Genomic DNA, 27,259 nt, shown 5'->3' on the forward strand with positions numbered 1-27,259 from the left:
AAAAGTATAGCAATGCACATGAACAAAGAAATAGGCAGTCTACAAGAATCCATTGATACAATATTGCTTCTATAACCTGTACAGTATTCTCTCTTTAATACCATTCAACAAGTTTTAATTTATTTACCATTTTATTAATAGATAATAGGAATATCTTCCCTATCCCTACTTCTTGCACATGACCTTGGAATAGTCTCCAAATGTTTGCTTGTTAGCAAGGTTGAACCCCCTAGCAAGAAACTGTCCCTTAGTAGTGTTGCTGTAACATGCCCTACTGTTGGGAAGCAGAAACTGATACGGATAGGTTTTATTGGGCTATTAAAAATGTGTCTGGGTGATTTTTGTAGATAGTGCCCACATGTTTGGGATTACTATTTAGGAATTTGTGGTATTTTAGGACAAAATTGCTAGATGATAAATAACTTACTTCCTACCTATACTAGATTATGAAAAGACCAAAAGATCACATACTGTAGGGGTCAGTTAAAAGTCTACATTCTTTGAGTTACAGGAATTCTTCTCAGCCTTTTTCCCAAAAGTGTTCCATCCAGGATTTGACTTTTCAACAATAAACATGTAAATAGCAACACTTTTTGGGTCAAATAGATACTCTCAAGTTATGATAGTTACCCAGAGATACCTGCATATTTCTTATACATGCTAGCCACTAAACTGAATTATTTATCATTTCCACCCATATGAATACTCAAATAAGGCTAATTGTTTGTGGTTTCTGAAGAATGTATTATTAGATAATTTGAACCCATCTTATTTTCTGGAATATCAATAGTGTGTGCCAAATTAATTTTCACTGGCAGGTATCAGAGTGCCCTTTAAAAGTCTATGGGAGATATATAAGTATACCGTATATTTTATTCTGCTTACAAGTCACCCATTTTCAAAATGAGACAAAATCTATATTTCCATATTGCTCTATTTGGATTGCTAGTATATATGGATGGCTAATGTTGGGGCTGAGTGAGCAGAGTGAGCATGTCACTCGGTCAGCAAAGAAACCATCTGCAGACCTGCTTTTTTTTTAAAAATTTGAAGGTTCCCCCCCCCCACATTTCAGAATATGAAAGCGTATGATTCCTGACAACATTGTGCAAGTTTTATGTTTGTGTGTGTGATTGCTCGCTCACTTGAACTAAGAATGTCTAGCCTTTAAAAAGTGTGATTCAAGTCTATCCAACAAGAAAATGGGTTCTGTAGTTAAAATAACATAAAAGTGATTTAGCATAATATTTCTGGGAAAATTTGCAGTGGAAAGTATTTTTAATAGCTATCTATTCATGGCCCAAAAATGCAGCTGTAAGGGTCAGAACTGTTGTAGAAAACACACAACATGTTCCTTACAAAAGGGCAGTCAGCTACATTGGCATGAGAAGTGGCCAATTTCACAAGTAATTGATTTAATTCTTAGAGGAAGGAAGGAGGCACAGAGAGACATGACTACCAATGAAGTTAAAAAATATTTGCTTCTGATTATATAAGCCAAACGGAATTAAATAAATGTCTTGCTTTTTCTTTATTTCTATCATATGAATATTAAAGCAGTTATCTTGCTATAAAAAATAATGTATTTCTAAGAAGCACTTTGCCCATTTAAAAATGAGGGAAGTATTCAGAAAATAATCAAGAGTGTCTTAAAATGTTAAACCATGGAAAACTGCAGTCACCAATCTCTTGCAACATTCCAGTTTTTTTTTTCTTTCACAAGAGGTAACTTCTTGCTCTGAGCCAAAGCTTCTCGTTCTCTAAAATTATTTCAGTAGTACTCTCCATGAATATAGAAATACCTAAGGGGCTCTTAGAAAAAAATCCAGGTGGTAGCTTGGTTTTTCTGAATTTGTGGCAAAGAGTTAATTTTAATAGTTTTTATAATTATGGAATCATAGAATTGTAAAGAAATTAGAAGCCATCCCCGGCTTTGAGCAGGATCCAGCATCTCTGGCCTATGACTGCTCAGCTTCTGCTTGATGATCTCCTGTGAAAGAGAGCTCACCACCTCATGTAGCCACCAGTTCTGATGGCAAACAACGCAAACATCAAATCATAACTTACTTCCGTGTTTTTAACCACTGATTCTGTTCCTGCCATCTGAGAAATAGACAGTAAGTCTACTTTATCTTCAGTGTGGCACCCTTCAGAAATTTGGAGATTCTTTCTCTTATATCTCCCTTGCTTATCTCTTATCTCCCCTGTAGGCTAAACATATCTGGTTCTTTCATCCCGTCCTCATAAGCCTTGGTTTCCAGATCTCTCACCATCATAGTAGACAAGTAAACGTGTTCCAATATGACACTTTTTTTAAAATCAAACTGGACACAGTACTCCAAATGAAATAGGATCATGGCAAAGAACACTGGGACACTTCCCATGATATATTATGTTAATGCAGCCCAAAATTTTCATTTACTTTTTTAGCAGCTGCTTTACACTGCTGCCTTATTTTGGTGACTGATACATGAAGCCTTTTCATATGTATTATTGTCATGTCAGATATTCCCTATCCTATACTTATGTCTTTCATTTTAACTGTCCAGATATATAATTTCACTTTTTTTCCTGTTGAATTTCATATTATTCAATTAAGTCACTGCTCAAATTTGCCTGGATCTTTTTGAATCTCTTTCCTGCAAATTAGCCAAACCTTCCAAACTTTGTGTCTTCTGCAAATTGGCCTCCCTTATTCAAGTCACTGCTAAATATGTTGAGTGGCACAGGGCCCCAGGGCTCAGCCCTCGGACACTCCAGTAGATCCTTCCCTCCATGCAGCTTTTATTGAGCATCCTTTGGGTGCAGTTATTCAACCAACTGAATCTATCCAGCAATAACGTATCTAGCCCATGTTTTATCATTCTACTGAAGAAAATATGACAGACTTTGATGAAATCTTTGATTGTGCCTTGATATACTACATCTAAGGCAGGGGTCTTCAAACTTGGCCCTTTTATGACGTGTAGACTTCAACTCCCAGAATTCCTCAGCCAGCATGCCAGGAATTCTGGGAGTTGAAGTCCACAAGTCATAAAAGGGCCAAGTCTGAAGACCCCCAATCTAAGGCATTCTCTTATCTACTAAGCTAATAACTGCATCAAAGAGATATAATTAGTCTGGGCAATATCTGTAATAACCATGCTGGCTCCTGTTTACTGGAAAATGTTGATCTAATGCTCGCAATATGATGTTACTTATCTGGAACCTTCTTCCTCTCTGAAAGTGGGAACATTCTCTTCCAATCTTCTGGGATCTTTCCAGTCCTTCAGGGATTCTCAAAAATTACTAAGAACTGTTCTGTGATCATACCAACTATTCCCTTTGTTACCCTGTGATATAACCATTTGGCTCTGGAGACCTGATTTAATTTAAATTAGCCAAGTTCTCTCTTACCATCTCCTGGTCTATTCTAAGCTACTATTCTATGATGAAATTCCCTGAATCTGAGAAATGAAATGGACATTTTCAAAATATTACAGAAAAACACATATTTCTATAGTATCAAATAAACAATTAGCATCAGTCAGAAAAAAAGGCCACAGAGATATCCCCTAACACACACATGGATAAGTGAGGACCAAGATATGCAAAGCCAATTACCAAGATTCAGTAATTTAATATCTTTTTCTTGCAAAACAACTGCCTACTCTGAATCTGTGAGAATCTTGCTTTCTTGGTTGTGAGCAGAATTAGTTATCTCCTTTCCCCAACCACATAATAATGACCAATTATTCCTTCATTTTAATTCTTAAGAGAGAATATAGAACTTTGTTCTTATTGCAATGGATACCCTTTGTTTTTTTTCTTTTGTTTCTAATCTATGCAAAGAATCTTTGGGGGAAGGAGGTTCTAGTATATCTCACAAACATAAATTTTAACCGTTAGCCTCTTTGACACAGTTTATAGAGACTACTTTGTATTCTTCCTTACATATCTTTACTTTTGCTTCTGATATGCATTAGTCTCCCATATGCTTTTGCTCTACAGCATTTTAAGGAATTCTACATACAGTATATGCATACTGTCCTCTTCTAGTTCCTCCAGGGATTGTTTACAAATGTGCCTTCAGTCTTTGTAGGATTTCCCATCCTTCTGACACCTTCTCTTTCAGAATTTCAAGTCACTGGATTTGACCTCCCTTCATTCAGAGTCAAACAAAATCTGATCTTCTGAATTGCAGTATACAGGTTTGTCTTTTCCCAGTTCCTTTTCCCTGATAGATCATAAATCCAAAGATGCACTAAAATACCAAACACCTTTAGTGCAACCAATTCTTCCCTGTTGATAAGAATTAGATCCACAATAGCAGATCTTTTTCTTCTTTCCATATACTGATATTCTGATTTAAGTTGTCAGCAAGAAAAGAAAATAATCTTTGGTTCTCTCTAGACTGTTGGCAGAGTAAGCCCCCAGAGAAATGTCTGTTCATCTTACTTTCCACAAAGAAATAGAAAGTGGTCCCTCCAAATGTTAAAATATCATTTGCATTTTCTCAATCACAATTAAGAGGCCTCAGTACCTCTGAGAACTATTAGTTCTTTCCAGATTATAAGCTTAGAAAATATAGAAGTTGTTTGCTGAAGAAAGGAGCAAAAAAAAAAAAAAATCTTACTACAATATGTCTGCTCTGGGATACTGAGTGGGGAAATACACTAAAGCAATCACTTGCTAGCCAACAATTCTGAGCAAGAAAAAAGAAAAGAAAAGCCACATATTATTACTTAAATTACCTTTACTCTGAATACCTCTCAGCTTTAAGTGCTATTGACAGTTATTTTGTGGCTGCAGAAGTCATGAGAGCTGATGCCCTGAGATTTAGTTTTGATCTCAAATTGGGACTAAAGAAATCCATCATTGTTGCTTCCTCCTCCATGTTTTTTAAAATGCCAAGGGCCTGTTATATGTTCAGATTTCCATAGGAATGGGCTAAGCAACATCTCTACTTTGTTCTCAGTACTCATTTACTGAAATAGTGTTTTCCGCCTGCACAAGAAGTACACTAATAACATGTTTAAAAAAAGGTTATAAGGGACTTTAGTACTACAGATAATAAACCAGCTGCCTATTAATCAAAGCAGTCTCAGCTGAGAGAGAATAATGTTCTCTCTGTAACTTGTTACTCTTGCACTTGTCTCACTTATCATGATAAGATGCTTCTTGAGAGCAAAGACATACCCAATAGTGGAAGAACTGAACCCAAAGTGAAAATTGCAGGGAAGAACACTATTTAATCACTTCCAAGAGATATGTCAAACTTTTTAAAATTTGGGCACATAGAAATGGACAATTAAAAAATACAGATTTTGACAATGATTGACATTCTTTTGAGATTCAGATACCAAGTATTGAGGAGGAGGGGGAGGCAACTGTACAAAATTGTTCAATGTCATCCAATACCTCAAACCCTGTGAATCTGCAGTGTTTTTTGTAACACAAGATCAGCATGCAAGCAATGTTCCACCCTTTAATTAAGATTAAGGGGTGTGGTTTCAAAGTTGTATATATGTTTGCTGAAGCATTTTCTGCAACTAGCGCTCTCTAGAGAAGAGGTCCCCAACTTTTGGGGCACCAGGGACCGGTTCCATGGAGAAAGGTTTTTTCGCAAACCGGAGGGGGCGTGGTTTTGTGTGCTGCCTGCATCCCACGGATGGGGCTTTGTTTGTGCGGACTGGTTGCTGGCATGCCACAGCCCGGTACCGATCCACAGACTGGGGGTTGGGGACCCTTGCTCTAGAGGAATGCTTACACTGGCTCCTACTTCAAGCAATATTTACAGTTTCTAAAACTGACGTGTATATTTCAGTTGTGAAATAAAGGTCAAAGATTAAAGCAGGCCTGTAGAAAGGGGCATGAGCCAACTGGTCTACTGTACTGCATTATCATTTCAGTTTTGCTACATATCAAGCATATAGTGTGGCTACAGGTCAAAGTCTTTTTATAGTAATTTTACTAAAAATTACAATTAAAAAAATAAAAATGAATACAAACTAAAAATGTAACACAAAGAAAAAATAGAAAGTGCAGAAAAGGCAGAACAGAAAAATAGAAAATAAAAATAACAATTAAGAAAAATTGAAGAAAGCAGAAAAATAGAAAATAAAAATAACAATTAAGAAAAAATGAAGAAATATATAAAGAAATGATTCACCTTTCATTACAATAAACAATATTAATAGCGTCATCTGCTCTTAAATTAAAACAAATGATCTCTTCTTTCTAAATCCCATCTCTTATCTATAAAAAAAATCCATAAAGGATCATCATTTCAGTCTTGCCTTTAGTTCCTTCTGGTTCCTTCTAGGGTACAACCTTCTAAGTCTATTATGGTTTTCCTTACAATGAATGTCAAAATCTTATTTCAAATCCACCATTAGTCTCTTTCCAAAACCAACATTCTAACTGCCCTTTTATTGTTTATTTCATTAATATATATATATATATATATATATATATATATATATATATATATATATATATATATATATATTAAACAACACCCACTAAGAATTGAAAAAAACTCACCAGCTGCTTTCTGAAACTTGACAATCCAAAGGTTTCTAAAAGCTGAAACAGTCAATTTCTAAAAATGTTTAGAAAAGGAAATACATAAACCCAATGTTCTTTTGAGGAGCTAACCACAGTTTGAACAAGATGGTTATTCCCTTGTCAACCAGAGATTGCTGTTTTGTGGTCTCTTCATGAGGAGCAACTATCTGGAGCACTTGTGAGTAATCTCAAGTTCTCTCCTTGTCAGAATTACAAAGGGCCACTCTGCCCTTCAGCCCTTCGTTCTGCCATAGACATTAACTCTGCATCATGCGAAGAGCATGCCCACCCCAGCTCCAGCAATGAGAAAAAAGTCGCGACACATCGCAACATGTCATGTGACACAGTGAGTTTGACAACCATGTTTTAGTTGAACCATCTTCAGTTCATCATTTTTTCCCTGGAACTCCCCACTACAGCTCAAAATCTTCTAGAAAAAGTTTAAGATTTTCAAGCCCATAAGCAAAGAGCCACTTATGGCTGAATGCTCAACTTACTGAGACAGTTATAAAGCAAAAAAGTAAAAATGTGTTACCTAATTAGCAGCAGTTTTTAAGCACAGAGTAGCATGACATTTGTAGATGTACTTTTCCACAAACGAGATAATGCTAATAAAGCACCTTTTTAGAGTTTTTAGATACAAAATAAAATATTTAAGCAGGTTACAAATACATCAAATAATAACTAAAAACTATATTACAATGTCATGATTCAGGACAGGCTGGGAAGTTTTTATAGATTTTTTTTTAAAAAGTAAAACTTTTTGATGAATGCAATCATTCTTGATGTTTTTACTTGTAATTAACAATTATTTAGCTAACAGCAAAGATAGGATTTTGTGTAATTATTTATATGCTAGAATTGCTTATCAAATCTAATTAGCAATAAATTTATAAATCCGTGGGGATATTTATGACTGTTCACTTCTGCTTACAATGCAAAAACTTCAAGTGTCTCATTTGCAATGTAGGCATTTGATTACCTTCTTTTTTTTCCTCAAGAAGATTTTCATAGACCTACCATATTTGTTGAGAAAAGAGCACTAGTGATACTGATTGCAGGCAGTAAATATTACCAAGATATCTATAGTAAATTATTCTGATACTGGGAAATCTATTTCTAATTATGGTGAGCAGAGCTCGCATGCAGAGTTTCAATTAGCTTTATTGAAAATTCTTGTGCAGGTTCACATAATAGTTTTTCTTAAAAATCATAAAGCATCAAGAAATATTGTTCAGCAATTATACTCTACAAAGTGGTTTAGAGAAAATTGCTACTATGATACAACACAAAACACAGTATTAGAAACTATTTAACAGATTATTAACCAGCATGAAGTGTATTTCTATAATGTTATATAGTGAAGAATTTCACCTATTCCAACTGGAATGACATATAAAATTAATAGATCATTATGGATTCCAGTGCACTGAGAGTTAAAGATATTATAAAATATCTATAGCATAAACATAATTTTATGCCTTTACCTGTTAGTAATGATATTTCCTCTAAGAATGAATAATTTTATTTTCAAAATGTACTGCCATATTCTTGCTTCATCTGAACTAGAACAGTTCTCAACCTGTGGGTTGGGACCCCATTTGGGGTCGAACGACCATTTCACGGGGGTCGCCAAACAACGCAGTCCGCCATTTTTTTCCCCTTTTCCTTAGCTGTGCTACTCCCTTTTATTCTATTGGCTTTTGAAAGCCAATAGAATAGACTCTCTTGAATAGAGTCTAATTCTATTGGCTTTCAAAAGCCAATAGGAATTGTCCAGGCTGTCTCTGCCCTGCTGAGCCCGCCAAAAGTCCCATTCTGCAAACGGTGCTGCATCAGTTGAGTAGTCCTCGACTTACGACCGGTTGAGTAGTCCTCGACTTACAACCAGTTGGGGGTCACGGCATTAAAAAGGTTGAGAACCACTGAACTAGAAGATGCATTAAAAACTAAACTGACTGTTTTCTACAGCATTAGTTGATTTATAGTTTCCAAGAAAAAACTTTTGTCACTAAAATGAAATGATCAAAGATAAAAATTATCTATTTGAGAAAATTATGGATAAACATTGGTCTTGGATGTTCAATAGTATTTTCTTAATTTTCATCTAGTCGTATATTTACAGAGAAATAATTTGGAGAAAGCTTTAAGAGAAAGTCATGCTCATGTCTATGCTAGGGATAAATCAAATTCACTGAGACAGCTTTCTTAAAGATCAAATGGTCACGGATTGCTGAAAAGCTATCCCACCAAATTTTCAAAGAATTAATTTAATTATTTTTCCCTAAACATTTTACATTAACATTTGACCATACTAATAACAATTTAGAAAGTAGAGAGTATTTTGTGAAAATCCATTTGAATTTTTTTAAAAAATACTAAAAAACTCACTACTATATTTGATGAGAATGTTTATTCACAACCTTACGAATAGTGTTACTTTAAGACTAAAAATCTAGTATTTACTCAGTATATTACCCCACGATTTATAAAGAATTCATAATTATGCACCCCTATTAAACATTTACATTTTGAATATAGAGTACACGTAAAATATAATATATATTTTATGTGTTATCCTCAGTAGGATATATATATAATATAGTAGGATCCTCTCTCCATCCTATTGAGTCTCTCAGTGAAATTTTTGAAACAATGAGCAAAATCATTCAATTCATCAATGTGAATTGAAATATATCATTCTGCTGAAAGGATGCTCAGATCAATGGACCAGATAGATGACTTTTATGATATAATTTTATTAAATATTACTATTAAAAATAAAAACTAATACAAACCAAAAAATAAAAAATAGAGCAGAAAAGAAAGGAAAATAAGAATATAGTAAAGACAAAGAAAAGGAATATGCAAAGAAATGACTTCCCCCTAAATCACAAATATAAACAATTTTAGTAACTTGTCACCTGTTCTTGAATTATAACAAATGATCTCATTTCCATATCCCATCTTATCTATAAACAAATCCATAAAGGATCATCATTTCAGTCTTGCCTGGTATCAGCAAAGTCCATTAAAGGTTACCAGAGATAACAACATATTTATTTTAATCTTGATCAAATAAACCAACCCTTTCTTTTACTTTTAACAATACGGATTTTTAGTCCCTTCAAATCATGTTCTAGAAATGTATTTCTTTTAATTTTTCTTTGTCCCTTCTGACAATATTCTTCAAAGCCCCTTTTGCTAAATCCAATATAAAAAAAATTATCCAGGTCACTTTTTTGGTTCATTATTTGTACATTCTTTTAATTATTAAGACATCTCTTGTGTCTCGTATATAATCTTTCCCAAATCATTCTTGTATTCTGTCATTTTTAAATCCACTTTCACATCTATCTGTCTTGTCCAGAAAAACATGCTCCTCTTCCATGACATATTTTAAACATAGTCTTTCTATATAGACAGGCACTCTTAAAATTGACTTCTGGGTCCATTGTTCAAATATATCTCCAAACTTAAAATATAAATCTCTGCAATGTGCTCTACATGGGGCTACCCTTGAAAAGCAACTAGAAGCTCCAGCTGGTCCAAAATGCAGGAGGCCACATGGTTGGCAGTTGACAATAGTACTTTGTAGCACTCCAAAGAAAAATCTAAGGCTCTAAAGGTTATATTTAGTTAGTATCACTCTGCTTTTAAAAGATCAGTTCATTGATAGATTGGTTATAGGTATGATTTTGGAAACTGATTAGAAAAGGAAATATGTGATCCCAGTGTCCTTTTGAAGGGCGCTGACTACGGTTTGAATGAAAATGGCTTTCTTTTATCTCCCAGAGCTATAAATCTACTGGAGACCCGCTATCTTGCTGTCTCCTCACGAAGAGCAACTTGTGGGCAATCTCAAGCTCTCTCCTTGTCTGGAGAGAAATTACAAAAAGCCAGTCTACTCTCTGGCTCTTCATTCCACTATAGTCAGCAGTTCCACTTTTAGCAGAAGCTTCTTCAGTTCATTATTTCTTCTCAAGATGGGCAATTTGCTATCATAGATAGATTTAATGTGTTTCCATCTCTTTGGAACAGAATAAAATTGCCAGAATTGTGCAAGGAGAGATCAACAAAAATCATACTTGTAACTAATCTAGCAATAAAGTGGTATTTTATAAATGGAGTGATACCAATTAAAAATAAACCATAGAGCCTTAGGATGTTTCTTTTGGACTACTAAAGTACTAAATTAGCACTATGACAAATCTTTTGAGGTAATAAATTGGCATTAACTTGCTGAATTGTAATTAATGCTATGATTGACTGTATAATTTAAGAAAAAAAATCATATGTCTGTATGAATAATGAATTATTCAGTATAACAAACTTTCTGAAAATTCTGTAATTTGAAGCAAGGAAGATAGTATTACTTTTTTTGTTCTATCGCATTACTTGTCTGCTTTCTGAATATTTGGGGAAACAACTGAAAAAAATAACAGGTATGTCATGTTTCTTGTTAACAAAATGTTTGTTTCTTGTTAACAAAATACTATACATCTCTATCTGCAGCAGGATTTTCACAAATCAAAAATAATGCATTAACCAATATTTGTATACAGACATTCAGCGTAGAACAGGTAGTTCTCATTTAGCAACCATAACTGGGACCAGCAATTCAGTCGCTAAGTGACAGATCACTAAGTGGAAAATCAAAAGACTATGAATCTGGTTACAATTTTACTTCATTTTTCCTTTTTTCCCTCCACTCCCTGCTCATTTAATGTTCACCATGGTGTTGGAATAATTAGCAAGAAGTGAATTAATGTTTATCTTTACACTGATTGGAGAGGGAGGGATTACAAGAGAGCAAACAGGCACATAGTGGTGAATACTATGTAGCAATATGCTGGCTGTTAATAGGCTTCTCACAGGAGCTCCTTAGGAGGCAAACAAAATCCAAAGGCGTGGAAGAGATGCATGGAGGCTAATTAAAGTCATAGAATTGAGCTTGTTAACTTAGAACATAGAACCTTTGGGAGAAGCACTGTGCTGCAGTGGAGAAAAGCAGCTCAGGAAGAGATTGGTTAAGTAATCTCTGCTCTGGTGGGGGCAGAGAAAAATGGGTCAGACACAGAACAATGGGTACTAATTGACTTTAATGGAAAACTCAAGACTAAGGGAGGCAAACACATCACTGAAATGGGGATACTGCGAAAAGACATAAATGGGCATTGGTTGCAAAGTTATTTCCAAGTTTGTAAATATGGGCACTAGTTGCAAAGTAACTTTGAATGGTTGCTGTCCAAAGTAGTTGTTTAGTGAGGTATCCCACCCACCAGTCATTCCTGATCTCAAGGTAAATATAATAGAACATTACAAAGGACAATTGCATTGTGCAATAGTTGACCTAGAATTCATTAGAAATTCAGTACCATTTCTTAGAAATTAACAGAAAGGAATTGTTCTTACTAGAGCAAATACTGTATATTAAGCACTGTAGAAGAATGCCTTAGTGTTTGTTCTCAAAATTCAAGAAGGTCTTAGTGAATATGTATCGTCTGTGTGTCTATGTAGGTGCACATGCATCACAAACACATAGATATTGCTCTTTCCCCACCCCATTCTCAGGATTGTATTTCATGCATCTAGTGAAATGAATTATGACAGATGATATCTTACACTAAAGCAAATGGTTAATCTTTAAAGTGCCACAAGACAGTTTGTGGAATTTCATAGTATTCTAAGATATTTATTCTAAAACATCTGAATCTTCCAAACATTTAAGAATATGTAATATATATATATTTATAATATATAACTGAGAGGTAATGAAAATATGTAATCTTAAATATTTCATATTAACAGGGCATGCTATCTTTTGCAGAAATAAGGAAAACTTTACTATCAAAAATATTCTATTTTAAGTAGAATATTTTTGATAGCAACCTAAGCATTCTTCTGTAGCATAAATTGATTACTTTTAAAATTTATCACATGATTTTAATACAGTAACAATCAAATTCATGCAACTTACTCCTACAGGCTGAAAAATTAGTCCATCCACTTCATGAGAGACTTCTCTTGCAAAATTTCCCTCAAGAAGCTGCAAGAAGCATCAAATGATTGTTAGCAATTATAATTAAGAAGTAAAACAACCCTGACATACAGAAGAAAAATATCTAAACATCTATGCTTATTTAGTTATGGTATTTATATGCCACATAACTCCCCTCAAGATTATACAATGCATTTTTGGAAAGAATTAGCTTCAAATGTCTATTAATTAATCGCTTAAAAAGCAGATGGTATTAGGAGATAAACACTGCAATAAAACAGTAAACACATGTTTTAATGTTCATGAATTGAAGTCTGCATTGCAGAAGACATGAGGCCAGTTGAGATGTAACAGTCCTTGCCTTTTTTTGTGCCCATGTTTTATCCTTGCTTCTCCCACACTAATTTCTAATTCATACCAATAGTGCCTCTAGGCATTATTAGACAGCATCGTTTTAAATGCTTCCAAGTATAAGTATGGAAGTCATTTTACATGTGGCCATATTACGTTTTACTCATTCTATGTGAATGAATTCTGAATTCTGCAATTCAACTGCAGAAAATAAAAAATAATCCAACTGAGTTAGGGGCTGAGGCTTGAGCCACCCATTCCTCAAACATGACCATGAGATTAGATTAGCCACAGTTTATTCAGGTTAAGACACAACTAAACTATTGTGAGTCAAAAGTGAAAGCTGCCAGAGAGAGGGGACATAAGCATTTTACAATAAAATTTTTGTTGCTGTTGTTGTTGTTCCTAGTGTTTTTCTGCAAGTGTAAGGTTTGCTTTTATCAGATCAACCCAGTACTGATTCATTTGGTTGGAATTGACCAACCAACTTATTGCCTAAGTCTGACATTGTGGTCTGAGAGACAGCAACTGAGAGAGAGCAGGCTTTCATGAGTAAGGTAGACTAAAACTCAATCTCCTGGTTTCTACCCTGGAGCCTTAACGACTGGACCAAACTGGCTCCCACCAAGGTAAGCAATATAACTTTAGGTATAATCAGGGGTGTCAAACTCAATTTCACTGAGGGCTGCATCAGCATTGCGGTTGCCCTTGGGGGGCTGGGTGGGCATGGCCAGAGTGGGTGCAGCCTACTGGGTGGGCGTGGCCAGTTCTACATCATTCGCATCAAGGGTGCCTGTGGGGGCCTGGGCAGAAATGGGACAGATCTCTGGCAGAAGGGGATGGGACCAGGGCAAGTGCCAAGGCATGGTCCACCAGGGCAAGTGCCAAGATGGCCACCACAAAATTGTACACTGGCTCCCGGCTAGCCTGGACCAGGGCCAAGGCAGTGGGGGCCGTTCCCTCACTGTTTCCAGGATGGCTTCGCGGGCCACATGAAACCACTTCGCAGGCCGCATCCAGCCCCCGGGCCTTGTGTTTGACATGTCTGGTATAGATTAATATAACTATGTTTATCATTATGCCAATAAGATCTCCCTTTTGCAGGCTTATTTTGTTTTGAATAGTCTTTGTAGGACCACTTTTCCCCAGATATTTTTTTTTCTTAACCTTTTCCATTTCCTTATGAAAGCCAATGAATTTATATCTGAAGTTGTTATAAATCCTTAACATTTTTTTAAGGTAAACATCGATTTCTTCTATTAGTTGGGTTATCATGTATGAATGAGGAAGTCCTAAGAATGTTAGAAGTGAAATCTACTGGTATGTACTTGCTATAAAAAGCTGCTCTAAATTTAAATCAAATAAAATCTCTTTTTTGTTAAAACTACTGGTCTACTATGTTTATTCTGCCTAACTATTAATATGAAAGACATTACACTACTTAAAAAGAATAAACGTGAGTTCAAAAATCCATTCTTTTTCAGACCATAGTATTAGAGCAAACATCAAATAAGTATCTTCTGATTAACCTATATTAAAACTGCTAACAATAATGGAAGTTTTAATTAAATGAATTGATGGCAGACGTAAGAATGAGAATGCTGTTATACTAATATTTTTTGTACAATTTGGATAATACAACATGAATTACTTATAATTACAAAAAAGGATAGCCACGTATATCATATATATGGGGGACAGATAATATAATCAGCCAATACAAAATACACATAACATTATAGAGCAAAATATATTAAAACAGTTGTTGAAGACAACAGTAATGTGTTGCTAATTTCACAGGTTTTATTTTTACTTTTCATCTACTAGTGCATATAATCAAAGGCTATTTATTGTTCCAGAGTTAAGGATTTTTAAATAAAATACTGTTTTTACCATGAAAAAATAAAACTGAGTATAATCAAAACAAATTCCATTCTGAATTATATTAAGAAAACTTAGTCAAGACCACATCTGCGCACATGTGTGTGTGTGCAGGCATTAGATACACAGACATACCACATTCTGGTATTCATGCCCAGGCTAACTTTTTCCAAAATGTATTTCACAATAAAAGCATAACTCTCTAATTAGTCTGATAAAATTAAGTTTAATTTAATTGGGAAGGGGGGGAAAAGTGATTTTGCACAACATTGTACTACTATGGGAAAAGGACCTGTTTTGGGTCATAGCAGAATTAGTATGTAGAAAACAAGGTGCAAAGCTAGACCACTTCCTGAGATATAAGAGTAGATGGAAATATCTAGGAGTTCCATCATTGGTATAATATATTAAGACCCAAACTGTTTGGAACAGTGAAAAAATGTCTAGCACAATCCTCATACGTTACACAAATTAAATTAAATACAGCTGTGAATAAATTCTCAACAATTACAACAGGAATATTTTAAAAATGGCTGATTTTAGATTCAGCATAAAGCACAGAAACATATGTAATGTTTGGATAGCCAATTTGGGGTGACTTTTTTAATACATAAAAAAGCAGTCTTCAGGCTCATAATGATGCATGTACATATTTGCCTGGAGGGAAATAAACAAGATTATAATTAATTGTATAGAGGTAAAAAGAAAAAAAGGTATCACTCAATTCCAAACTGATTCTGGGTGGTAAAATAAACCAAAACAATACAACCAACAGAATAAAAACAAAACATAATTATGAAAATGAAGAAATAAAAGAAATAAACAAGAACTGATGGAAGATCTGTATAACCACACCCACAATCAATCTGGCAGGAGCCTCTAACACCCTAAGCCAGGGGTAGGCAGCCTTGGCTCTTTTATGACTCGTGGACTTCAACTCCCAGAATTCCTGAGCCAGGTTGAAGTCCATAAAAGAGCCAAGGTAGCCTACCCCTGCCCTAAGCCTTTAAAGCTTTCCAGATTGCCTACAGAGTGGAAGCCACATGGAGAATCTTATTTCAGAGGGCAGGCACTGTGACAGAGAAGGGGTGGAGTCTGTCTGTTTCTGGCGCCCAAATATGACATTGTTTAACTGAAAGGACCCAGAATGACCAGCTCTGTCCGACTGAACAAACCAGGCTGATTCCAAAGGAGATAGGCTTTCCCTCATGTAATTAGGCCCAATGCCACAAAGGGTTTTATAGGTTATAACCAGCACCTTGCATTTCTCTCAGAAGCATACTGGTGTCACATAGGCACATAAAGATCTGCCTATTATTGCTGACAACACTAAATTCTGGACCAATTGAAGCTTCTGAGTGGGCTTCAAGGACAGCCATACGCAAGGTGAATTACAACAATTACACAATGAAGTGACTAGGACATTAGTGGCTGTCTGAAGTACCTTCCAATCTAGAAAAGTGGACAATTGGCATACTGGATGAAACTATGCAAAGGCCTTTCTAGCCAAAGTAACCACCTGTATCGACTGCACACCACTCTAAAACCATTTCTTTATCTGCTCATGCTTTTAATATAATAAATCAGACTGGCTAATGAAGAGGAGAGAGATTCACTGTGCAAAACTCTAAAGATATTATCACCAACTATAAATTAATAACATAATTGGGTTTTTTTTTCAAAAAGAAAAAGCAGTATGATACTGTTGCTTGCTAATAGCATCAGCTCACTAATTACTATCCATGATTCATTTGTAGCATTCCAAGCCTGATTAATGTCAGGTCAAGTTTAACATATGACAAGGTTTATTACTAATGTTTTGCTATCCCACAGCTTGACAGTCTTTCACAGTGAGCGCCATCTGTTACATAAGGGAATAAAAGTCAGAGCACTGCTAACTCTGAACTGTTCTAGGTCACTACGGTATGTTTTCAAAGCTGTCCAGGGCAATTAGGCTAATAATATTTGGTAGTAATTACTAACTTTAAAAGCTACTCATATTATCATATACTTTATTTCTTTTGTAGCAATACTCATATAACATGGCCTTAAAACAATATTACTAATCATCCGTATCTTATAACTGTCAGGCAATTATAATGTGCTACACAGAGTTAAGTTTTACAATCAGCAATTAATCGTAAATTCAAGTCACAAAACTGGAAACAGTGCAGCAATACCCATGGCTCATTAAATTTGAACCCAAGGTAAAATACTCTATGCCCAATACATCACCACCTATGGATACTCCAGCCTTTGAGTTTACATCTCAAAAACCTATTACAAGTTAGTCTTCAGTTAACAAACCTAGTTAGGATTGGAATCTCCATTGCTAAGCTATGCTGTATTAAACGAAATATTACAGGACCACACTGCTTAGCAACAGAAGTTCTGGTTGCAGTCATTAAGTGAGGCCCTCATGCTTCTTATGCCTTATCCTGCTTGTCTCTGCTTCAATTTCTCCCACCAGCCTATGGGCACTCTCATCTTTGCCCTTTTGTCCTCCCTGCACTCCGCCACCTATCTTAACTGCCCCCACCATCCACTTTGCAGTCTTCTTTCTCCCACTGCTGAGGGGGCATTCCCAGCTGAGGCAATGCTGGCCCTTTGTGTGGCTTTCCAAAGTAATGTTGGAGTGGACACATGAGGGTCTCATAAAAGACAACAGCTGCCTCAGTCCAATGTGTCTCATCAGCAGTGGGAAGAAAAAGAACTCACTTGGAGTGAAAGATGTAGACGACAGAGCGCAAGGTGGCCAAAAAGCAATGGATGGGAGGAGATAGATAGATAGATAGATAGATAGATAGATAGATAGATAGATGGATGGATGGATGGATGGACGGACGGACGGACGGACAGACAGACAGACAGATGAGCTGAAGTGCATACTGCAGTCATAAATACAGTCAGACTACCAAATGTCCCGATTTTGATCATATGACCACAGGGGATACTGCAACAATCACAATTTTGAGGACTAGCCACAACATCATTGTAACTTTGAGTGGTCACTGAATGAATAGTTTGTTAAGCAAGAATTACCTATTATAGTGTTGGTAATAGAGTGGTGGATTTAACAGTGTAGAGGCTTTAATTTTATTTTCCAAATAATGATTTTTTTTCTGTAATATTTTCAAAAACCTTGTGTTTCTATTTAAAAAATAGAACCACAATAATTTCCATGAGCTTTAGTTCCTGTGAGTAAATACAGTATGCAGTTTAAAGTAATAAGCAGCCCTGGATTCTTTGTAACACTGTTTAAATTACACAGCTTCAGCTTCAATCTTGACAATAAGGATTGAATTCACAAGTCATATTTGAACCCAGAAAAGAACTGCAAACTAGCTTCATCATATTTAATACACTCAAAGTAATAAACCTGAAGCTATACTAAAAATATTTGAATGCTTAACTCAACAAAATGTACACATTAGTACATTTAGGATACCTCAGCACATTTAGGAGAAAGGTATAGCATGTCATAGAAATACTCTTTGAAAGGTGCAAATTTTTCATTGTTGTTGCATGTGCTGCTGCTGCAGCTGCTCTTTAAAACCCACAAGATAAACAGCAAACTCCCCCTTCTCACTGCTGACTAGTGCAGCCATACAGTCACAGTTACTCAGTGTGCATTCGAAAGGGAAAGAGAGCCAGGCATGACTGGCAAAGGGGAGGGCAGCCTAATCCAAGCCACAGCGAGCGCTGAAAAAAAATGTGAGATTTTCAAACCAAATTAGTAAACTAGACAAGCTTTGTTCTGACTCATCTTCTTTTGTAATTAGAGCATATGAAAAGTAGTGTTTTATTTAGCCCTTTTTTCTCAATAGTCCAGTTCAAGTAACTAATTACTGCACCACATATTCCTTTCTTCTGTTATATGTAGACTAATTACCCTTTCAGGGGATAATTATCCTGCCCTCCTCCCCACCCCCAAATTACATTTTCTACCTTCCAAAAGAGACAGAACAAGCAATGCTAAACATTTTCCACTTTTTCCATTTCATTAATGAGAAAAAAGAGAGTGAGATATCATATCCTAAAATTTTAAGACAAAAGCCATTTAATATGCTAATCTGCACAACAGTGTCAACTGGTACAGGTTAAGATTGAGAGCACATTGTGAAATAGTACCTGAGCCATGAAAATAACATTTGGTCTCCTTTGGAAATGTACCATACATGAACATGATCTGCTCTCCATATATGTTATAAGTAATAAGCCCTATTGCAGTGGTTCTCAACCTTTTTATACCGGCGACTCCGGTCATAAGGATGCGCTGCGCATGCGCGGGGGACGCGCCGCGCATGCGCGGCGGCGCCCCCATGTGTGGCGCATGCGCGCGGCATCCCCATGTGCGGTGCGCATGCGCGTGGCATCCCCATGTGCGGCGCACATGCACGCGGCATTCTCCATGCGCGGCGCACATGCGCGGTGCCGCCAGCTGAGGAAAAAATGCCGGATCGCGTTGTTTGGAGACCCCCCTGAAATGGTCGTTCAACCCCAAATGGGGTCGCGACCCACAGGTTGAGAACCGCTGCCCTAGTGCATATGTTAAAGGCTGAGGAGATAGGCATGGTGTTCAGTAAAGGTTTTAAAGTAGGGTGAAACAATTAAACTAACTTGCAGATCATCATCTACAAAGCTGAAGCTCAAGCATCTTCTGACACTGAAGCTCCACATTAAGTCCCCTTCCTTTCCGAGATAGATTTCATTACCATGTTGCATTAAAATGGCACAAACCGTTAATAAAAAATTTGATTGTCAGTCAGGCTTGTGTCAGTACTGCCATAAATGGTGAATTAACATTAACAGTAAGCTATGGAAAGGAGGAAAAATGGAAGCAAAAGACACTTGGAAAATAAAGATATGCAATACAGGGTTTTGTCACAATTTGTGCCAGTAGCTGGTCATTAAATACTAAAAGAAACATTTTTGCAAGGGATGCTTCATGGATTTGATCTGCAAATTAAACTAATTCAGTCACTCATTCAAAACATAAGCCAAATGCTTATTTGAATATTGTAAACAAATCAAAAAGCTAGCTTACAGGCTGATTGTTACACTGGCTTAAAATTTTAAATATCCCAGTTGATTTTTAGATCACTATTGACTCATTGAATAAGTAATGCTGCCCTGTTGCCTAAACTGAATTATTAGAATATCACACAAACTGAGACTTCCGGTCCTGCACGGTAGCAACTAGTTGCGGGCTTGTAGACCACCACATCCCCGCAGCTAACTTTTGTCCTGCCTGGAGACCCTAATGAGTCCAAGCCGCCCTGGAGAGGTGGTGAAGAAAGAAGGGTGCCCCGGTGACTCTGGAATGACGGTGGTCGTTCCATTCGTCTTGGGGAAAGTCTTCTAATCCGATAAGAGAAAGGCTGTATTTCATTGATCAGCCCAACCTACTTGCAACCGGAGTCCAAAAAAACTAACCAGCACTACAGTAAACAGCGTGCTTGAAACTTAATTTCCTGGAAAAGATCCCCAAGAAGCAAAATACCTCCAAAAGTGAAGGAGGGGGACTTCTGCCCCTTCCTTATACTAACGGAAGCGGCAAATTAAAATTTCTATGGAGGATCAAAATATATGGTAGTGAAATAAATTTTTAAACTTGAAAGCTAAAATTTAACTTTGGATAAGTTTAAGATTGTGAATGATTAAGACTCTCATTTAAAAGACCATTGTTCATATTGAAAACTAAATAGATGTTGACACCTAGTGGTGGATGAAGATTATGACAGCTATGATTTCCATAGAGAACTTTCCAAAACCTGGGAAAAGCTAATCTGTGTTTGTGTCCTTCAAAGCTTTAATAATAAAGAACAGCTGTGACAAAAAAAGACAACAATCTGGGCTGCAGACAAAGAGAGAATTACAAACTTTAGGGGGAAAAATATTTTTTGAACTCTTTGGATTACAAATACCGTACTTTCTGGCGTATAAGACGACTTTCGCAAGTGGTAAAATTGGCGCCAAAGTCGGGAGTCGTCTTATACGCCAAGTCATCTTATACATTGGAAATTACGGTAGTTTCCGGCGTATAAGACGACTTTCTAGGCATGAGACTTGGCGCCGAAGATAGGGTCGCCTTATACGCCAGAATATACGGTATCTATTTAACCGGGACAGGGTCACCTTATACACCGGAATATATGGTATCTATTTAACCGGGACTCTAAAGCTATTTGCAGATAAGAAGGAAAACTTCAACTTTTGGCCATCATGAATCAGAGACATGTAAACAGAACACACCAAGGAAACATAAATACCTCTCAGTAGGAGATATATAGTATACTGCAATTAATTCAAATAAAATTGAGTTCAAATCACAAAGAAATCCAAAATAACTTTGAAAATACAAATCAATCTATTTCTAAGTTAACTTTACAACAACAACAAAAAAAAACCTTCCAGGAAACAACAACAGAGAAGGAGCAGACAAAACAAATAAGTGGACATAAAATGGAAAATAGAGACCCAAAGACGGAACTTAACAAAGCAAGAAAAGATAATTTAATCCTAGTGGGGAAAAATTTACAAGAAATGGAAAAAAACAACTCATCCCTTAAGACTACAAAATAAATATGTGGACAAAATGAACAAAATGGAATGTAGAGATGTTGAAAACATCAGAGAGAAAGGAAGTGATAAGAGAAGCAAAAAAGGAGAAAGAGAAAAAGATTTTCAAGAAACATGGAAAGGAAAAAGCCTCACATAGAGACACTTTATTCGATTTACTTCTTATACCTACAGCAACAGTCAAGAATATATGGAAAAACTTTTTGATTCAGCAAAATACATTGATCAAGAAAGATACTGGTCAAAGGAAAAAGATCAAAGTGAAAATTAAGAAAATAGATGGTGGGATCTACCAGAGAGAATATTTTAAAAACAAACATTTGTTTGACTATGGTTAAAGAAATAGAAAAGATTCTGAATACATATGTCATTCTAAGAGAGAAGAATTCCTTAAATGATACTGTACACTTCCCCCCCCCTTTTTATTTTATTTCTGGATATAAGTAATAAAATACTGCTGAAATGGCCTAGATGAAGGAAATGTTTTAGATAATTAAATGTGTCTGAATTTATAGAAATTATAAAGTATAAAAAAGAAAAAAAATGTTTTGAATAAGAGTTAAAGGATTAGATGACTAGACACATTAAATGGAATATTTAAAGATTAAATATTTTAATCATGGTTAAAAAGAATAAGAAATTTTGGGAATGAATATATATTAGCTTAGAAGGAATATATATTTTAAGTAGTATTTTACTTTTTATGTTTCTTTACTCTTGCTCTTTTTTCCTTTTCTTTACTGTTTTTACCTATTCTTTAAGAAATGTAAAAGTGTTGAGATGGTTTATATGGGAAAAATGGATTTAAATCTTTAAATGTAATTATCTGTTGAGAAAATCTTAACCAGCAAGAATACTTTGAACTTTATGGGAGAAACAAATCTAAATAAGGACTGTAACAGGATATAAGATGAGGCAACCAGAATGATTAGATAGAAAAGAAATATTATATTGATGTGATCATTATTTCTAGGAATATTGGGAAAAATCATATATGTAACTGTTATTTATCAAAATAATAAGAACTGTATTATTTCAAGGTTTGCAAAGAAGACATTTTGGGGAAAAGGGAAAATCAACTAAATGTACTGTGTAAATTATGGATTATAGAAACCAATTGTTAATGATTTTTCTTTACAAATGTAAACCCAGCAAACACACTGTTTACCAACTATTAAGTGATTTATGTTTTTTAAAAAATCAATAAAATATATGGGAAAAAAATAGAATATCACACAAACTGATTTAAATGCTTCTTTTTTTTTGACATGGTTACCTCAAAAATGAAAGAAACAGGGTATAATAGTGTCTGGCTTTAGATACTCATCAGTGAAATTGTATAAGCAACTCTCAGTGCTTATTTTCAGTCCAAAGAACTGACAGCTATAGCAACCTTATCTGCAGTATTCCAAAAAAGCAAATCCCAGCAGTCAGTAAATTATGACTGTGTAGTTTATTGTTCAAGTCATAAATGGAGGGGTGGTATGGACAGCTGTTAAGAAAGGAAATGAAGGAACTGTGAGAGAGAAACAGGAGCAGCTGGAGGGCAACTAGGAAGAAACAGCAGTGGGGGCAGATTCCAGTAGTACAAATAAACAAAAAAAAATTCTATGTGCAGTTCATCAGCTTCGAAACCTCTTAGTTCTAGTGTATTTTATTTTGATTTGGAACTGGAAGCAACATCTTGATGAGCGTTAATCATGATTCAGTCAGGATCATGTTTCATAGCATGACTTGAAATTAAGAAACAAGTTCTTACAATGCATAGGGAAAAAAACAAAAACAGTGAAATAACAAGGCAAAGAAGAGAACAGTGATAAAAGCAAAAGAAATGAATACTACTAGGTATTTTTCCAAGGAAATGGAGATAGCAGAAATGACAATGCAAAACAGAGAAGGCATAGGGAGGAGAGACAACAGTAGAAGGTAGTGACAAATAGGGGAAAAATGAGAATGAACAGATGGAGCTGAGAAAAGGCAGAGAAAATAATGCTATGTCAATTCTGGCAGAAAATACAGGGCTGATATAAGTGATTCAGACTTACTGGTGGACTAGAAAATAAAAACAAAACTGAAAATAAAACAAAGGAAGGAGGGGGGGTCATGATTTTGGCAGCGTAATAGCTCCAGATGGTGTCAACTATTCCTCTCTCTAGCTATAGAAGTCAGTGAGTTCAATAAACACATATTTCTTCTTGTCTCTTCTAATGTATTTTTTGTTCTATTCAATGTTTAGCACATTTTCATTTTACAATGGCAAAATACTAATCCATCCTCTACCAATTATTATTAATTTCAAGTCTGAAATATCATTATTTCAAAACTCCCTACTCTACTAGGATAAGAGGATGGAAAACAGTTCAATATTACTTTCTAGAGATGAGCAAAACTTCAGAAAATAACTATATAAATATTAAATGTGGGAACAGAAGGCAGATCCAGTTTGCTTACCTCTTCCTCAAGTCCCATGTCCCTTACCCTATTTCTTCTCTTAGTCTTATAAGGTAACCAAATATATTCTTCCTAGATGGATTTATAAATATGCAGCAAGACAGAAATCTGCAGTTACAGCAATAAATAATAAGAAAGTGACTAATGCTTACTAAAGAATAATTACATAATGGCAATCTTTAAATCCAAGCACAAAATTCAACTTTCTCACTATTAATTATATGGTTCATGATCAGGCGCCATTTCCATGGGAAAAACAGAAAAGCCTCTTGTGCAATGCACTTTGATTAAACAGACTCTACTAAACGATTCAGTATTAAAATGCCACTGAACATTGTTGTTTACTCTGAAGTTCTTATCATTTTCTCTGTTTCTAAGGTTCAGAAGAAAACACAAACTTATTTAGCTAAACAACACATCTGCATACAAGTTGGCATCAGCAAAACCCAAAGTTTGCAGGAGGCCAAAATACAGAGGGGAAAAAAGTGTGGGAAGACCCTTTAGAACTCTTCAATATAAAAACTGCATCTCTCAAAGACTTATGACTGATGGTAAGAAAAATAGGATAACATGATTTTCCCATGAATGGGGACCCTTGGCATCTATAGTTCCACCCATTAATTCCCAATTAGAAAGGCTAGTGCTGATGCTGAGAATCCTGGAACGAAAAGTCTATTCATCATGAAAGGGTTTACCCTGGGATAAAAGAATGGAATTCTTCTGGATAATGTATGTCTGACTAAATAAAATTTAGCAAAAGCACTTTGCATGACGTAACTATCTGCCATGGCAAAATACTTAATAAATTTAGTGCAGGCCCAACTTGAATATATTTAGTGTTAGAAATCATTAGCTATTATATTTTCCTCATATATTAATTAAGTTTAACATATACTATTATAGGACAGGACTCATTTTCCAGAAACATCTGGAAATCTAATGACCACTGAAAATATAGTCATATAGACTATAAAGGAGGCTTTGGCGTAAGTACTATACTACATAACTGTTACTAACACAGAAGGAAAAAATGAAAAATGAAATGATACTTCTGTTAGAGAGCACAAAACATTCAGATTTTGTGTATTAAGACTTCGTGATTCCATTAACTGAAAGGTTTATTGCTTGTCTAATGAGTTTAATTTCAGACTGAAAAGCTCTTATTCATTGAAGCATTTACCAGTTGAAATGATAAAGCAGAGCTGTATGCCCATGTTGATAAGTTTTCCAGACTGACATTTAGTGAATGATAAAATAATAAGTTATGTTTTGTATATGAACTTACAAGTATCAATAGAACAGTAATTCATTTCTTAAGTATATCATAGTGGAAACAAATAAATAAGAACAAATGCAAATCAGCACATACTACTATACATTTTTTAATAAAGCAAGTGAAGTAGTACATCAATCTGGCATGTCTCTTGATTAACAGGATCATTAGGTCAGCAGAGGCCATATAATACATAAAAGGACTGTGTTCAATCTTTCCAGGCCTGATTCTTGCCCTATAATCAGGCTTTAATAAGGAGATTTATTCATGTTATTTATGAAATAACATTTATTTTTGCTATTTCCCAACCTAGACAAGAATTTTGCAAAGCTGCTGACAGTTAAATACTCACTAAAGGACATTTTAGATGTCCTCATTCACACTCTGCTATGTGTGGCTTTATTCTTGGCCCCTTGCTTTTTCCTTGAGAATTTGAGGAAAGAAACATTTTCTCAGAAAATAACTGGCAATGTTATTCATTAAGAGATCTGACTTAGTTGCATGCCTGATTTAGTCCTGCACTTTTCTGAGAATAAAAAGCATAATTAGAAACTGGAATCTATTGAAAAGCTATTTCTATTTCTACATGTACATGTACATGTACACACACACACACACACACACACACACACACACACACAAACACAAACTTTAAAAAGCATATGTTTAAATTCAGGAAAGTCTTGTAAGGCTTGAAGCATTATATGCTAAGAAAATTACTATTCAGCAGATATCAAGAGTATGTTTACCTTTTTTGCAACGTGGATGTCAAAAAATGGTTTGTTACGAACACTAAAAGGCTCTTGTGCTTTGTCAATTTGACCATTCTTCATTTTATCATGCCGTGGGAGTATAATCTCTTTTTCTATACATGACAGACGAATATTAAAATCACATTCTCCAACTGGTTGTCCCTGCCAAATTAAAATATCAGAAGTCCATAAATACACAATTTATAAAAATTAGCTTGAAGGCAAGAAAATTTCACTTGGGAGTGTTTAACTCAACAATGATTCTCTAATATTGTCACAATTTTGCTCTAGCAATAAGATTAGAAACAAAAATAATGACTGGAAGGGAAACAGGACATCTCCTTTCCTATAGACAAATCTAACTTATATTTTATTAACGGTCTCCTTTCTTTTTTGTGCCCAGTAGCACATTCCTACGTCTGCACAGCAAGATTTCAATTATCTATTTTTTTCCTTCATATTTCTCTGTCTTCCATTTTCGTTACTCCACTTCTCTTTTTAGTCTTTCTCAAGTAGATACATTCAGTCCATGTTGACCCTTCTCTTGCTCTGGAGCCTCTAGAGTCTCTTTTAACAGTATTCCACATTCCCTCCACTTTCCTTATATAAGTTTGTTCTCCCATCAATTTCTCCACTTCATTTTTTCCCATCATCCATCTATAATATTCCTTTTACTGCATGAACGCCAACAATTAAAAAGGCGTTCACTCTCCCAGTAAGGTTTAATGTACTGGTGGATAATGCATTATGGTCTGTTTATTACAATGGATCAAAAAAGTTAATGTCGATTCAATCAGAGATGCATTGGAGACTAACAATATACGCATTCTCCATTCTTCCTTTCATTTACACACAAGTGTATTTATTGATCTCAGCAAAGCTTCGATGATGCCAATAAAAACTGTGGGTAAGAATTCAGAGGGCAGCAAAATGTATAGAGAGAAAGGGCTATAATTATCCTTATAGTTTACAGGGACAGTCTACTACAAGCATGGAGTACAATGACTGATCTTGTCCAGAAATTTGAACAAAAAAAACAGCAAATGTAAGCAATCACTCTAACCAAAGAGATATTTTGACAATTCATACCTTCTCCTTCAAAAAATATGTCCTTTTCCCCCTAAAGTAGGTTATACTTTCCTTATTACTTAGATCCTTTTTACAACCACTCATTAGAAATGCCAATCCCACTATCGTCCTGCATTTCCCAAAACTGCTTCTTTCTAAATCAATATAAGACACCCATTCCCACTTAAAACAATACTAAGAAGTTTTATGTCTCAGTATAGAAGTTTCTTTAATAAGACTCGTATGTAAAATTTCTTCTACTTTAAACTATTATCTTAAATACATGGTCATAAAATAACACTTAATAAAATAACATAAACTGACCATCCAAAGCAAGTAATCTAAATATAT

At 35.3% G+C, this 27,259-nt stretch overlaps 1 protein-coding gene across 3 annotated transcripts in view; it reads right to left on the minus strand.

The window, feature by feature from the left end:
* RNGTT (RNA guanylyltransferase and 5'-phosphatase) overlaps nt 1-27,259 on the minus strand; it is a 134,520-nt gene that overhangs the window by 39,707 nt on the left and 67,554 nt on the right. Inside the window, exons 11-12 of one of the 3 annotated variants that reach the window (XM_039343098.1) lie at nt 25,838-26,002; nt 12,530-12,598 (exon numbers count right to left, since the gene is read on the minus strand). In XM_039343098.1, coding sequence (XP_039199032.1) covers nt 12,530-12,598; nt 25,838-26,002 — 234 coding nt within the window. The remainder of the gene's footprint in view (nt 1-12,529; nt 12,599-25,837; nt 26,003-27,259) is intronic. The other 2 variants (XM_039343100.1, XM_039343099.1) reach the window with 2 other exon arrangements.

The sequence above is a fragment of the Crotalus tigris genome, unplaced genomic scaffold, assembly GCF_016545835.1.
Source record: "Crotalus tigris isolate CLP2741 ecotype Arizona unplaced genomic scaffold, ASM1654583v1 scf7180000017833.3397121, whole genome shotgun sequence".
NCBI lineage: Eukaryota > Metazoa > Chordata > Lepidosauria > Squamata > Viperidae > Crotalus > Crotalus tigris.